Source organism: Bidens hawaiensis, unplaced genomic scaffold (genome assembly GCF_021521415.1).
Source record: "Bidens hawaiensis isolate Kalapana, Puna unplaced genomic scaffold, B.hawaiensis_p1.1 tig00028938_1, whole genome shotgun sequence".
Classification (NCBI taxonomy): Eukaryota; Viridiplantae; Streptophyta; class Magnoliopsida; order Asterales; family Asteraceae; genus Bidens; species Bidens hawaiensis.
This window is the reverse complement of record NW_027494752.1, coordinates 274,058-290,772: the sequence shown is the minus strand read 5'-3', so window position 1 is coordinate 290,772 and position 16,715 is coordinate 274,058. Positions and strand designations below refer to the sequence as shown.

The 16,715-nt window shown below is 32.9% G+C and overlaps 1 protein-coding gene and 1 pseudogene across 1 annotated transcript; one reads left to right on the top strand and one right to left on the bottom strand.

The window, feature by feature from the left end:
• Window positions 1-541: 541 nt before the first annotated feature.
• LOC143577925 (serine/threonine-protein kinase 52-like) lies at window positions 542-6,007 on the top strand. The gene is made up of 6 exons (XM_077061637.1): window positions 542-946; window positions 4,492-4,613; window positions 4,751-4,947; window positions 5,025-5,199; window positions 5,283-5,417; window positions 5,745-6,007. The coding sequence occupies exons 1-6, from the start codon at window positions 565-567 to the stop codon at window positions 5,946-5,948; spliced, it is 1,215 nt and encodes a 404-aa protein (XP_076917752.1). The 5' UTR covers window positions 542-564; the 3' UTR covers window positions 5,949-6,007.
• An 808-nt stretch (window positions 6,008-6,815) lies between these two features.
• On the bottom strand, window positions 6,816-9,203 carry LOC143577919 (bidirectional sugar transporter SWEET6b-like; annotated as a pseudogene).
• Window positions 9,204-16,715: the final 7,512 nt, after the last annotated feature.

The following is a 16,715-nucleotide window of genomic DNA, read 5'->3' as shown; positions in this document are numbered from 1 at the left end:
GTTTAACATGCCTACCAATTATCTTTTTGGTTGAATTGAAAGTGTTCTAGACTATGGAAACAAAGGCCATAACTTCAATTCTCACAACTAGCGTTCTTTTTTTGTTTATAGAAAATAACTTTCATTTGTTTTTTATATGAGTCATTTTTAATAACATGCTTATTATTATTTGTTTGTTTTGGGTTTTTGAAAGACAACTTTATTGGTAATGATAATATTGTCAAATTATTTATTACATGATTGAAAAAGTGATTTTAGGGGCCCGTTTTTTTACTTGTCCAGACTCCAAAATTTTAAAAGATTTTCGAAGATGGCCATCCCAATCAGTCACATTTTCTATCCCTAAGTTGATTGAGGTAATCTACACTTTGACAAGTGTCATCATCCCATAAACGTGCATGCAAATATATCTTTCCATGTATCATATATTTTAGGGGAAACACCCTTGTGTGAGCAAAACTTCAAAGAAGAAAGCATTTGTTACCCTTCCTCATACCCTTCGTTTCCTTAAAAGACTTATTCTTGGATCGCTCGCATAACAATCAGTACTCTTCACAAACAAAAATGGAGGGAAACAACGACCACATCAAGAACGGATTTCTTAGAGCGGACCAGATTGATCTCAAGAGCTTAGACGAACAGTTGCAGAGGCATCTCAGTTCTTCTGCCTCGACTACCAGAAGAGGAAGAAGCTTCGATAAGGGCACCGGCCTCAACCTCAGCATCAATTTCAATAATAATCTGCCAAAACCACATGATGATCATCATCATAATCACCATGGAGATGGGACTAATCCTATTTCTAGGTTAAGGATTGATACTAATGTTAATCGCCAGAGGCAAGATTGGGAGATCGATCCTTCAAAGCTTGTGATAAAATCCGTTATAGCTCGTGGCTCCTTTGGCACTGTTCATCGTGGCTTTTATGATGGTCTTGATGTTGCAGGTGTGTATTCGTTCCCAATCTTTATGATACTTATTACTAAATTTGTGTTCATTAAATCTACGTAAAGATTTTACTTAGAACTTAACGAGTTGAGTTTTAGCTAAGCTCATCTCAGCTTGACTCGTCGAGCTTCACTAGTCTCGCCGTATATATTCTTCATATCAATAATTCATGTAAACTATTTGCATAATTGCTGTGTATATATATATATATAAATTTAGTTTCTTATCCAAAGTGTATATAATAATATTTATGCTTGGAGTCTAACCGAGATTCGTATATAAAACTCACACTTACGATTGTTTATTAAGTGAGCTTCAATTTAGATTGATTTCATTTAACCTATACGTGCTAGATTTAAAGTTAATGAACTGATCTCGAGTATTCAAAAACTTCTCGACTCATTTACAACTTAAATTGGATTTAATCTGTAGCGGTACAACCCATTTTTGAGGTGCGTGTAAAAAGTGTAAAATTTAAATAGTTTTCCAATATGTTAATTTGTTTTTGAGTTGCATTACTTAAAAAGGGATTCAAAGTTAATGAATATGGTTAAGTGGTTAAAGTTGTGAATGTGAATGTGAATGTGAATGTGAATGTGAATGCGAATGCTTTTAGTAGCAAGTCACGAGATGGAGGTGATCCATAGTTGGACTCTTTAGTTATTATTGTTTTAAAGCAGGTTACCTTTTTAATTCTACCCAAATTGAGTGGGTATTTGATGTGTTTTGAGCTTGACATGTGAATTATATGTGAAGGAGAATAAAAGATGCATGTCTTTTCATCCCCAAAACGGACGTTGCTTTTCTAAATCATATACTTACTCTTTTAATTTATAATAAAAAGTAAATTATATAATTGTCAATGTTACTAGTATAAGTATTATTATTATTTATATTTTATATAATTATAAACTATAAACTGTTACTTTAATCAACACTATGAATATGACTATTATCTTAAATCTATATCTATAATATATATAAACGGAACCCCTAAAATCCTATGTGTCGCGATGTGGTCACTCCCTCCTTTTATGGAAGCCACCAGATTGTTTGATTTTTAAATTGAGACCTCTCATTGATTTAACCCAAATTTATGGGTATGGGTCTTACCAAAACCATACAGCTTTTAAACGGGTTATAACATTTCATTAAATTAAAATTAATCTTACCAATTATTTGATATGAAAATCATATAAAATAGGGATATACTAAAATTTAATATTCAATTTAAAAAGAAAAAGATATTATTTATAATTAATAAACAATTTTATAGTAGAAAACATAAGCGGGTTATGGGTCACCAAATCTAGATAGCTTTTAAACAGGTTATAACAAATCATTTATTTATGAAACCCTTTCATCATCAAACCCTAAGTATATTATTAACTTTCTTACAATAAAGAAAATTAAAATCCAAAAAATAAATATTAAAAAACGAAAAATGTAAAACAACCATTCTCTCAAGCTATCAGATTGCTTTATTTGAAAATGAAGGCTTCTCACGCATTTGACCCGAATTCACGGGTAAATGTCACACCAAAATAGCTCATAAACGGGTTATAACATCTCATTATATTAAAAATTAATCTCATAAAATATTTGATATGAAAATCCTATAAAATAGGGATACACTAAAAATTAATATCTTATTTTATTTAAAAAAATATATTATTTATAATTAAGAAACAATTTTATAATAAAAAAAATAAACGGGTAATGAGTATCACCAAACCCAGATAACTTTTAAACCAGAATATAATATATCATTTATTTGTGAAACCATTTAATCGTCAAAACTCAAGTATATTAATTATTAATTTTCTTACAATAAATAAAATTAAAATCCAAATACATACATACATACATATATATATATATATATATATATATATATATATATATATATATATACATACATACATACACACACACACACACACACACACACACACACATATATATATATATATTTAAAACGAATAATGTAAAACAACCTCCGTAATACGAGGGATAAAATCTAGTCTATAATATATATAAAAGAAACCTTTAAAAGATCTCTGGTTGCTCTCTAAATTCTCTCAAGTCACCAGATTGCTTTATTTGTAGCTGAAAGTTTCTCATGCATTTGACCCGAATTCATGGGTATGGGTCTCACAAAACCCAGATAACTCTTAAACGGGTTATAACAGCTCATTAAATTAAAAATTAATCTTAATCCTATAAAATAGGGATATGTTAAAAATTAATATTTGTTTTTTCAAAAAAAAAAAGATATTATTTATAATTAAGAAACAATTTTACAGTAAAAAAATAAGCGGGTCATGGGTCCCCAAATCTAGAAGAACTTTTAAACATGTTATAACATATTATTTATTTGTGAAACCTTTTAATCATCAAATTCTAAGTATATTATTAACTTTCTTACAATAAAGAAAATTAAAATCTAAAAAATAAATATTAAAAAATAAGAAATGTAAAACAACCCCCGTAATACGGGGGATAAAACCTAGTCTATATATAAACGAAACCTTTAAAAGCTCTCTGGTTGCTCTATAAATTATCTTAAGTCACCAGATTGCTTTATTTGTAAATGGATATATCTTATGCATTTGACCTGAGTTCACGGGTATGGGTCGTATCAAACCCAGATAACTCTTAAACGGGTTATAACATCTCATTAAATTAAAAATCAATCTAACCAATTATTTGATATGAAAATCCTATAAAATAGGGATATAATAAAAATAAATATCCGACATAAAAAAAGATATTAGTTATAATTAAGAAACAATTTTATATTAAAAATTAAGCGGGTCATGGGTCTCACCAAACCCAAATAACTTTTAAACGGGTTATAACATCTCATTTATTTGTGAAACTCTTTTATCATTAAATCCTAAGTATATTATTAACTTTCTTACAGTAAATAAATTAAAATCTAAAAATATATGAATATTATAAACGAATAATGTAAAACAACCCGTAACACGGGGGGATAAAAACTAGTTAAATATATAATTAACAAACAAATGTTTGTAAGTATTTCGTAAATTATATTCTTTAATCGTATAAAAATATTTACTCTTTTATAACCCATTTATATGGTCCACACAAATACTCCAGTTGTAAATGATAAAAGACGAACCTAAAATAAGGATATATTCACATAGTTTCTATTATGCTTAAAGTGCTAATTCCAAAAAGCTTAATAAGAACCAAATCAATAATTTTCAATCCAATTATGTGGCTATGTAATTGATAAATAAAAGTATCCAACTTGAGCATCAGTATCTGAGTTATATAGTTTTTCATTTCAAACATACAACTTCAAGCATCGTTATCGGTTATATATCTAGTATCTTATTTATATTTTTGGATACTTCTTGGCTTGTAACTTGTTGCGTAGCCTTCACTAAATAGTAAATAGATTTGTCCAAAGTTAATGAAAAACCATATTTTTAAAAAGTAGATCTAGTTATTTTATTTAGTAGTAGAAAAAGAATGTTCATGGGTTAAGGTTAATTTGTTAATTATCTTCAGTTAAACTTCTTGATTGGGGTGAAGAAGGGCACAGAACAGATGCTGAAATAGCTTCACTTAGAGCCGCCTTTACACAAGAAGTCGTCGTTTGGTACAGACTTGACCATCCTAATGTAACCAAGGTAATCGTCACGCATTTATCTCAAAATGATGTGCGAATTAAAGAAACTTGGATGATTAACATGAAACACATAATAACATGGTAAAACTATTAATTTAGGTTGTTTGTTTTCTAACGTGTCACCTTTTGTTATGGTAGTTCATAGGGGCTACAATGGGCACACCAGAACTAAACATACAAGGAGATCATGGTCATTTCGGCGTGCCACGCAACTCTTGTTGCGTGGTAGTGGAATACCTTCCCGGTGGCGCTTTGAAATCTTTTCTGATAAAAAACCGAAGAAAGAAGTTGGCTTTTAAAGTTGTCATGCAACTAGCACTTGATCTTGCTAGAGGGTGCATCTCCTTATATTTATATTTAACTTTAAAATATTATGAGTGTTACATTTTTAAAACTTAAAACACCTTTGCAGGTTGAATTATCTTCATACAAAGAAGATTGTCCACAGAGATGTGAAGACGGAAAATATGCTTTTGGACAAGAACCGGACATTAAAGATTGCAGATTTCGGGGTTGCTCGTGTAGAGGCATCAAACCCAAATGACATGACAGGAGAGACCGGAACCCTTGGTTACATGGCACCAGAAGTATGTTTAGTTAATATATAATGTAATTGTTATAGATCATACATTGTAACCATATGTTTATTCTTCAATCAACATGGAGGCAGGTTCTTAACGGAAGCGCATATAACAGGAAATGTGATGTTTATAGCTTTGGGATTTGTTTGTGGGAAATATATTGTTGTGACATGCCTTATCCAGATCTTAGTTTTTCGGAAGTCACATCAGCAGTGGTCCGTCAGGTATGCAAAATAGTTAAACTTTTATTCAAGTGCAAAAAGCGAGTTCAAAACATATACAGTATATAACAAGTTATCGAGTACAAGAATTAATAGCCCAATGTGTGTATCAACATCTTTTTTTGGATGAGTACACTCATGGGACCCATCAATGCCCTGTTAATTAACCAATGGGATAAGGTAAATCACAGTTTACGCTGAGCAGGTGTGGGGCTAAAGATAAAACAATAGTGGAAGCTGGAATATGGGTTAACTTTATTTATAGTTATGATGGGCATTTTGAAGTTTTTACCTTTATTTATAGTTATGATGGGCATTGTGAAATTCCAGAATTTGAGGCCGGAGATACCGCGTTGCTGCCCTAACTCACTTGCAAGTGTTATGAAGAGATGTTGGGATGCAAATCCAGACAAGAGGCCGGAGATGGATAAGGTGGTGGCGATGTTGGAGGCCATTGATACTTCAAAGGGTGGAGGAATGATACCCGGAGAGCAACAAGGATGTTTCTGCTTCAACCGGACTAGAGGCCCTTAAGATTGAGCAAAAATGGACAAATGTTGCAAGATCCTTTGGTGTTTGATGGTATAATTATCTGCAGATATACATACTTTTTTCTTAAATGTTTATGTTTATATAGTTGTATAATCTGTGTATTGGATCTTATATTAAATCTCTTAAACTTTATGGCATTTTTCTAAAAAAATTAATAATAATAATAATAATAATAATAATAATAATAATAATAATGTGTAATACTTTATGATTGTGGTTACAAGAATCAATGTTTGGTGTAAATTATGTTTTTATTTGTGGGTTCTAAAAGTATAATTTTCTAGTTGCAAGATCAAAATTTTGAAATATTTATTTATGAAAAAACTTCATATCATTCTAAGGGGCTGTTTGGTAGCTTCTTAATGGTTATTAAGAGGCAACCTCTTAATAGTTCATAACCTCATGATAGTTAAAAGCTAGCCTTAAGTCTGAATGGTTAAGAGATAACCGTTAAGAGATGGAAAATTTCTTATACTTTTTTTTTTCAAAAGAAAAGTCTTGTGTTCGATATCTCATAATAAAAATGCGTGTTACGTGGTAAAGTATATACCCAATCCAACCTGTTCATTTACCCGCTTGATAACAAAGTAAAACACAAAAAATCCAATCATTATCATATGTTAACCACACCATTAAACACCACCATAAAGAAAAATTCCCACAAAATTTATATACCCACCAAATCCTCTCAAAAGTTGATACTCATGAAACTAAAAAACTCTAAAACCAATTCAAATGCCAATAACCAAAACAAGAATCCAAAACCACAAACTAGACAGAATCTCAAACCTAAGTAAAACCCAAACTATGAAAATCTAATTCCACATTTGTACCAGAAAATATAAACTTCTATACATTCTGGAGCTGCACCTCACCGCCACCACCATTAGCAGGCGGAGTTCTGCTCTTCTTTGGAGTTGTCTTCCAAAAACACGCATACAAAACAAGCTGTATCAACCCAAGAACTGCGCCGGTTCATTTGCAATCTACAATAGTAAGCCAAAACAATTGGTTAACATAAAGTGATAATTAACATTATTGAATATTATGCTTTAATAATTACCAGAATAGCTAAATCAAATTTGAGTAGAGCATATGCCGTCCAGCAGCAGCCGTTCAAGAACGCAGCCACTGAAAGCGGGAGTGGCATGAACTCAACGCTCTTTGTTTTGATCACTTTCCACTGTTAATTAATTATCATAAAGAAACATGAAACCAGTTAGTAATAATGTAAATAAATATATGGATAAATACATGAAGAAGGTAAGTTTGAATGTTTGATGCTAACCATGATAGTTAAAGGCGCCCCGTACATGAAGATACCACACACCACACAAAACGAACCCACGAAAGTGGAGCGCGCTTTATGAGTGTGGAACCATATTAAATCAGCACCCGCGATAGCTCCAACAACAATAACTTCTGCAACTAATAGTAAGGTGATGTATTTCTGCAGATTGAAGGCAAATTAGATATCTAGCTAATGCGAACAGGGCGGAAAACATATGACAGTTAATTAGATATTATGAAGCAAGTGCATACTCTGACTTTATTATTGCCATATGTGAGGAACACGATGAGATATATGAGCTCCAACACTAGACCAGTGCCATTAATAGTGATCACAAGTGTACTGTTGGGATGATTGAAGGGTAAACCATAGAAGATCCATAGCAAGCAGTTTAAAACACAAAATATGTAAGGGTCTGGAGAAAACTCCTCTACTGATTTCTTCCTAAAGATTCTCCAAATTGTAGGCCTGCAGGTTTATAAAATAAATATCATTAACTTAATAACACATACAGGGGTGTCTCTGAAAATGCGAGTGATCTCGAGGGCCCTGTGCGATTAAAAATAGTGGGCCCTAAATATAGTTTTAAAAAAAAACCAAAAGATGTCCCTAATCAATCTATTTAGGCTAAAATAGAAATACATGCTTAAATCTTTTTTAAAAACAGAAATACATGTTTAAATCTTTAAATTATCCGAAGTTAAATAGGCTTTTATTTATAATTTTGGTTGAGTTTTAAATTTAGTTATGCCTTTGTTTAAAAAAAACATATAAAAAATCGTAATATAACAAAGTAGTTAACGTGAATGCACATCTAATATTGGCCGGCTATCAAAGAATTAGTTTGATTTTATAAAAATCAAAGAAATAAAAAAAAGTAAGATGGGCAACGAAAGCAACAATTAATTAAAACAAAGAAAAGTATAGCAGTTGAGTCTTAAACTTGAGCCATTATTAACGCAAAGAGAATCAACCAGCTAAGCCAAATAACAATTTTATTTAAGATTCGTTTGCTTTCTTATTTATCTAATACATATTTCAAATTTACTTTTTTAACATGGGCCCCCCTAAAACTTTTAGGCCCTGTTTGGTGGCCTAGCCCGCACAGCCGACGGCCAGCCCTGAATACATATATAATGAATGAAAAAAGGAAAAGGAGGTTACACTGGGGAGATGAACAGAAAGAACGAGATGACTTTGCCTGCAAGGAGAAAGTCGTGAATTAGATATTTTGCATCTAACGATTAAGGAATGCAGTTCATTAACATACATAATTGATACATCTAGTGAATTGATCACATCGTTAATTAAGATTCGATGACTTAACTAAGAAGTTGACCTAATTACACATCAACTAAGAACGAAATCAGAATATATTCACAATCATCTAGCTAGCTAGAATTGAATGCTTCAATTAATTAATTCATCTACAAATCATCTAGCAGGTCGTGCACAGTAAGTAACTCAACAAGAACGAAAACGTTTTCGGTAGGATCGGTTTTGCCGGGGGTAGCGGCACAGCTTGTTACCCGCTTACCTGCCTCTATATTGTAATTGGATTCTTTTATTTAAAACAAAAATTATGAAAAAAAACCTACAAATTAACCCTAACCTAACCTAACAGAAGTTTAAATACCTAACAACAGATTAACAAAAACATAACAGCAACAGCAAGATCATGATTCACTCCAGCTCGTAATCAGTAGAAATCATCATCACTCATACTGATTAAACCTAACCTAACGTAACCGAACCGAATCATATATAGACGTACGTACGCCTAATTAAAGAATGACGTTTGATAAATTGATAATCAAAATCATCACAAATTAATGATGAATATTGAATGATCATATGATGATGATTAATATGAAACGGATCGTGAAAACTAATGACGTACCAATGATGCCGACGATAGTACGAATCTGCATGTTATCCATCGTCATCTTTGAAACTGGAGCGATTGAGGAAGAATTAAAGTCTCGATGTATGTATATGTATCTATCAAAAACTTCTAATAATTAATAATCACTAATTGAGTTTTTATTATGTATCTATCTATCTATATACATGCGAGAGATAGAGAGCATATGCTTATCCTCCTATGAGTTTTTGTAGTTTAATTATTATAAGTTTGCATGGCTATAAATAGTACCTTAGCATACCATGACTCTCATGCTATTGCTTCTTTTCTTACTAATATATCCATTTTTCAAATTTCAAACTTATCAGCTATCCTTTTTTATTATTATTATTTTGTTTATTATTCTCTCGTAAATCATAATAATAACTGAAATATTAATTCTGTATAATTTTATAGACTTATTATATGGTTGTAAAAACAAATAGAGAATGCGAGTGTTAGTTTTGAATGGGCTGGACTCGGAAACTCGACCAAGTTTGGTGGATTCTGATTTACGAAACTCACCTAATTATCACGAAAAGGACGCGATTCCAATTTTAAATTCATATTAACTTGTAACTATTACTATGGAGGTAAGGTATCAAATAACCCATATGATACTACAATGGAAAGGAAACCCACCATTTTGGTGGCCCAAAGCAAATAAAAAATCCGAAGCCTTTATAATTTTTTTGTTGATTCATACTCTTCTATATGTTATTCCTTTTGGTTTCACTATTATTTAAATGAATAAGTTAGATATAAAACTAAAATACTCCCCTTTCTATTTAGAGGCTTTGTTTTATAACATAAAATATTACATGACAGTATTAGATGTGTATGATAAACAAAATCAACCAGGTTGCAAATGTTTTTAAAACACGACATGAAATTTACTTGATTAGATATGTTAAAAAACATCTTGTGGACAATAGCACACACTCAAAACATATTTTAACATGGACGTTTACAATTATAATGACCGCATATCATCATAATTTAAGAAAAGGAAAATGGGCGCAAAGTTTGATTTTAATCTTCCAAACTTTTGCTACACTTTTGCTACACTTTTGCTACGACTGAATACAAATGTATATATTCTGGTTATTAAATTGATATATTAATCTTCATTTTAAGATAAATGTGTAGGTCCTCTAGATGGATCTCACAACTTGACTCGGATCAATCCGTGTTGTTGGTTAGCGAAAATCACCAACGACACTCGGATCTCGGATCTTAGTTTGTTAAAGAAAAAGAGAGAAAAAGGGAGAAGTGGGTGGAGAGAGTTTTATTTCCAAAAGTTGTTTGTCTTGAAGTTGTGAAAAAAGTTGTGGAGAAATGGGTAAAGTATCTCTTATATAGGGTTCCCATTTCTCCAAAGTTTACATAATAAACTTACAAAATAAATGTACCGAGTACGTAATACACCGACTAAAAGCAAGCTAGAACGACATACACAATCCTAAAAACAATATAGAATATTGGCCATACAATCTCCCTCTAGGATTGAGTATGTCAAGAAACCTTCGTCAAGTTCTTTGCTTCGTCTTTATTTCTTGAAACTTAGTACTTGTCTTGATCCAGGGTCTTGAACGAGATTGGATCTTGAACAAATCTTTATTTTCCAGTCTTGTAGACTTGAACTTCAATCTTATTTTCTAGGATGATCGGCAACAGCAAATTTTAGAAACATCAGATGCGGGAGGCTCGACATCTAATTTCTTTTGTTGACTTTCTTGTGCCGACTGGTTTCTTTCCTTGTCTTTGAATGCAATCAGTTCATTTTTAGCTTCAACCACCAGCTTTCACGTTCTCATTTTCTTTCCGCTTCAGCATCTGCAACTTCAAGCAGATTTGATCTTGATCTACCTGTCCATGTATAGCTGCACACAACTTAGAACGATAAGATTCGTTCACAAACCCTTTCGAGGGTCAAGAAGAAATCGTTCATAGGCCCTCCCAATTTCAGTCCCTCAACCTGTAAATGATTTGTTTAAGTCCCAGATTTCCAGCGAACTTTGCATGAACGACCTTGACAACAAAACATATGATTTTAAATGAAACAAAGTTTAACAAAAATGTACGAACATAATAAAAATTTAAAATCTTTTTGGCACTTTCATATATTTTAAAAATAACGAAAATATATACATAACATTTTGAAGTTGAAACTAAAATAAAACAAAATCAAAATAAACAAAAAAGATAGATGTAAAGATGAAATTAATATTATATATCAATAATATTTACAGAATTTTCTAACGATTTTAATATTTTTGTGAGAAAGATCACAACATGAAATCATATTGATTTGTAAAGCCCTAGATCACGTTTCCATTTTGATATTATTATGTCACAATTTCATCACCGACTGTAGATATCGTCCATTTGTTTGACCTGACAAGTGTTTTGATGCCAAAGTGATACGTTTAAAGTACAATTAGGCACGGTGCTTATGTGGTCCCCACTTAATCAGACATGTTACTGATTCCATCATATCTCGGGCTTACTTTGTGTTGACATATCACCTCAACTTGACTTAAACCTTTCTTATTTAATCACAATACTCTTATTAACATACTTGACACTTTATGCTTTATTTTTGCACACTTGACTCAATCTAGAAAGATTAAAAGAAAGCAGAAGATTCAGGGCCTTAACAATCAGGTCTTGTATGACTACAAACAGAGAAAGTCCAAGGCTTGAATCAAAATAAATGAAGAAATAAAGCAGAAGTTAAAATCCTAAGATAGACTCTTTTTCGACTCTTTTTCTTGATTTTTCTTTTGTTTTTCTGTTTTTCTTTTTCTTTTTCTTTTCTTGACTATTTTTCTTTTTCTTTTCTTTTTCTTGACTCAAAGAAAAATTAAAAATTGACACATATTTCATAAGACAACTATGATCAGGTAAAGAGAGGCTTGGTATGACATGTATAATTGCATTTTTGCCTTCATGAATATGACTTCACGGAATCATGCAGCCGCTTCATAATCGTATATCCACTAGTACCGGCAGGAATTTAGGTTTATATCACCTGACACTTACTTGTTTGTCAAGCCTATCTACACATCTATGAGTGATTTTGTAGACTTTTGATATACTCTTTTCATACGCTAGGATCATTGCATATCAATGTACTATCATTTTCCAATGGTCGGATCAATTTCTCAAAATTTGAAAATTTTAATTATCCGACTCCCTCTAAGTAGGAGCTCCCTCTAAACGGGACAATTCCTTTTAGATTTTCTTAAAAGTAATATAAAATCTTTTTGGTAAATCAAATGTTTGTTTTTGCTTTTCTTAAGATGAATTGAAAATATTTTTGGTGAGTTAAACTTAACTCATTTTCTCCCTCTAAAATTGTGACATATTTGAAAAATATTTACAATTTTAAAACAAAAGGATAGATAGGTTGTTTTAATCAAAATTGATCATGCCGAACGATTCGACCAGAAATTCAAACCGGGCATTATCGATGGCTTTAGTGAAAAGGTCAGCAAAGTTGTTGTCAGATAGACTATCTTAAGCATGCATTATCACATTGTATAACAAAGTTGAAGAGATTCAAACCGAGATCCAACAGCTAATACTGGATCCATCACTTGAGAGAAGCAGTTGGACGAGGTTGGTTTGAGAAACGCTCGAAAAGTTGTTGTTAAACCATTTAAACAAGGCTTCCCTTCCATGCAGTTTGTCCTCCCATGTCGCTTATGAAAGACTCGAATCCACCATCAAATGGTTTAGCATCAAATAGCAAGGGTTCGTCTCCCATCATATGCCGGGTGCAATCACTATCTAAGTACCTAATACTATTGATAGTCCTCCTTGATTGACCCTGCATGCAATAAGCGTTCAAATAGACATGGGTTCTCGGGATACTTTTGTCTCGGGAAGGTCAACCGTAAATCGACCAAACTTGATTTTATTTCCTGAAAACCATTTATTTCTTGTTGGATCCTCACTTGATGAAGAACAGTCCTTAGGAATCTAAGTAAAAACTTGTTCATTGGTTTTGGAAATTTTGGAATTTTCTTTTCTTGATTTTGAAACTGTTTTTGGTGAATCCTCAGACTTTACAGTCTTAGGATCCTTTTTGATTTTATCGTTCTTGGGTTTCCAAAAAGGTTTCTTTTTGTGTTTTACTTTATTTACTTTGGATCTCACATCCATTTCACTGGGTTCACTATCAGCTTGATCAGTTCTTGAATCAGGGCTACTAAAAGCTCCTTTTGGGGACTCACTAAGCCACCTTTGAATATCAAGTTGTTGCTTGAACCAGTGCTTACAATGTCTTGCAAGGTGAGAAGAGTGACCACACACAAAACAACACTTTCTCCTGGGAGTGCCAAAGAACTCATTTGAACTATAATGTGGTTGGTGTGGTGGGAAAGGTGATCCTTGGAAAGAAACATGATTATAAAACACATTTGTGTAATATGGATCAACAAAATTTTGTTGATAATGACCATAGTAGTTGTTGTCACAAAAGTTGTATGGCTGAGGATTTCTAAATTGATTGGTTGTTTGAGAAAATGATCGTTTATTTGGCGGAACATATTTACACGAAGTACTTGTCTTTTCATTTTCAAAAACTTTGCTTTTACTTGAATTATCTTCAGTCTCACAACTTGATGATGAACAACTTGATATGTTCACCTCAACAGGCCTACTTTCGTTGACACATTTTTCAACAAAAGTTTCGTCACAAACGGTTTCATAATCTGAGTCAGAAGAAGAACATTCATTTTCATTGCAAACGTTTGTACAACTATCATCACTTGAATTTTCACAAAATACATAATTTGACCTTGACTTTAAACTACCCAACATGGATTCACAAACTTTATTATAAACTGGGTTGTTAATAGTTTTGGTTAGACCCACACATGATTCAAAACGTGGTTCTAACTTTTTTTTAGCTTACAACCCAGGTTAACCGTCCCACATTCACCACCATTTATATCACCTGCTACACAAGACATATTGATGTCAGATTTATAAGATGATGGGACTGGAGCAGCAGTTTGAGAGGCAGCAGGAACAAATTTCACAGGCTTTGGTATTCTACCAACCCCGTGTTCCATTTCCTCGTCTGGAAAAGTATTATCGCTAAAGTGGGGCAAGCTCGTGTAATTATCATTCATCTGTAGAGGTACCGTTGAATAATCATATCCTAGCACCGCTTTAACTTTGGTACTTCTCTGGGCTCCAATAAGATCATCTAATTTCTCAGATAATGCTTCAAATCTTTCAACTCTCTTTTCCTTTTCCCTTTTGTCAGAAGCATCAAGTTTCAAATTCTCAATTTCCTCTTTTAGTTCAAAAATTATATTTTTATAATAGATAACATCATGCACCTTTATAAAAATCTTAAGTTTAAGATTTGCCACATCATCATGGTGAGTTTTAATCTTTTCAACGTAGATCTTGTCAGCTTTTACATATTCAGCATTTAACTAATGAAGTTTTGCATTTTCTTTCAAAACTTCGTCTTGATGATATCTATAGCATGTGACTTTGTTGATGCATGATTGAGAACAAAGATTGTGATTTACCTCATCAGCTGGTGATGTGTCGGGAATGATAGGACATGCATGACTGCTTTTACCGGCAGCACTTGTCCCAAGTTTATTACTTGTCCCAACTTTATTTTCTTTGGACTGATTGTTCATTTTGAGCTTATCTTCCATTATTTCAAAAGACTTTATGGTAGAAGCCAACTCTGAGAGTGTCATGGTATACAGGTTTGTGGTTCTTTTGATGGTAACCACATTGATGTTCCATGTGTAAGGTAGTGAATTCAACAACTTCATGTTGATCTCAAACAAACCATTGATGATACCGACATTACTCATTTTGGAGACGACTGACTCAAATCAGTTGATGAGAGAGGCAACCAATTCTCCTTTAATATGTATAAACATGTTTAATTCTCCTTTAATATTTTCTTTTGGCTTTCTCCCATATCCAAATTTCCTCTAAGTTCAGGTTCGTAAGACATTTTTTTTATTTTTATAACTCGGTTAGTTTTTTTTTAAAGAGAAAAAAAATTTTAAGTTTTTTTTTCTACAGTACCGAGTTGCTACAGTGCCAAGTGGCTACAGTGTTTCGCATGAGTTGCTACAGTGTTTCGCATGAGTTGCTACAGTACCCGATGCGAAGCGATTGCTACAGTACCGTGCGAAACGAAACGATTGCTACAGTACCCCCGTGTGAGCGAAACGATTTGCTACGGTACCCGTGCGAAGCGATTGCTACAGTACATCGGCGATGCGATTGCTACAGTACCTCGGAAGCGACTGCTACAATACCCGATGCGATTTTTTTTTGTTTTTTGAGAATATAACACCTAAACTTCCAAAAAGTCAAAAAGACTTTAGTCTAAAAATCAATAAATCGGCCTAGATCTGAGTTTTTAAACCAAATCTGAGCTCGGACACTAAAACTTAAAACACTAAAAACTTAGATTTGGTGATTTTTGTGTATTTCCAAGGTGTAAGGGACTCCAAAAGAGGTGAGTAACACGAAATCAACCTCAAATCCACCAAAAACTAAAATCAAAACCCAAAAAGTTTGACCCGAAAACCACAAAAAGTCGAGCCGTAAGCTCTGATACCACTTGTAGGTCCTCTAGATGGATCTCACAACTTGACTTGGATCAATCCGTGTTGTTGGTTAGCGAAAATCACCAACGACACTCGGATCTCGGATCTTAGTTTGCTAAAGAAAAAGAGAGAAAAAGGGAGAAGTGGGTGGAGAGAGTTTTATTTCCAAAAGTTGTTTGTCTTGAAGTTGTGAAAATAGTTGAGGAGAAATGGGTAAAGTGTCCCTTATATAGAGTCCCCATTTCTCCAAAGTTTACATAATAAACTTACAAAATAAATGTACCGAGTACGTAATACACCGACTAAAAGCAAACTAGAACGGCATACACAATCCTAAAAACAATATAGAATATTGGCCCTACAAAATAAAATGCACTTGAAATGCTAGAAATTATTATAGAATGAATGCTTTAATTTGAATAAGATCAAAAACCAAAATCTGTGGGTGAGATGAGACTCGATCCCAGGTTAAACAGAATACCCCATTGCATTTCGCCGCCATGATACAGCAACATTATTTATGAAGTTCATCAACTTAATAATTATATATAAATGACATAGTTTTTTTATATATAAATTGAGGCCCAAAAAATGTGGAGGCCCAAAGCCCTAGCTTGAGTTGCTTATAAATACGGGCCGGCCCTGCTCTGCACACACGGAAGAACTCCTGCTGAGAAGGTATACTTTCCGTGGAAGAGATACTTCCACCAAGGCTGACAATCATCCACATACGCGGAATATCTTCCTAAAAGATAGATATATCCTCTGCGGAAGAGTTACTTAATCCTTAACAACCCAAAGAGTCCAACGGAAGGTACGTTGTGCTAAATGATAGGATAACATGTGACAAGGAAAGGAAAGGCTAGTCATAGGTCAGGATCCCTATAATGTCGACGACATGATGGCTCAATCAGAAAAGGCTAGCGTTGTACCTACTTGCGACAAAGACC

What these genes read in the sequence shown, in the direction of transcription:
- LOC143577925 (XM_077061637.1), top strand. Translation starts at nt 565, where the DNA reads ATGGAGGGAAACAACGACCACATCAAGAACGGATTTCTTAGAGCGGAC. An exon ending in TGATGGTCTTGATGTTGCAG is followed by an intron (nt 947 to 4,491) that starts GTGTGTATTCGT and finishes AATTATCTTCAG; the next exon opens with TTAAACTTCTTGATTGGGGT. An exon ending in CATCAGCAGTGGTCCGTCAG is followed by an intron (nt 5,418 to 5,744) that starts GTATGCAAAATA and finishes GTGAAATTCCAG; the next exon opens with AATTTGAGGCCGGAGATACC.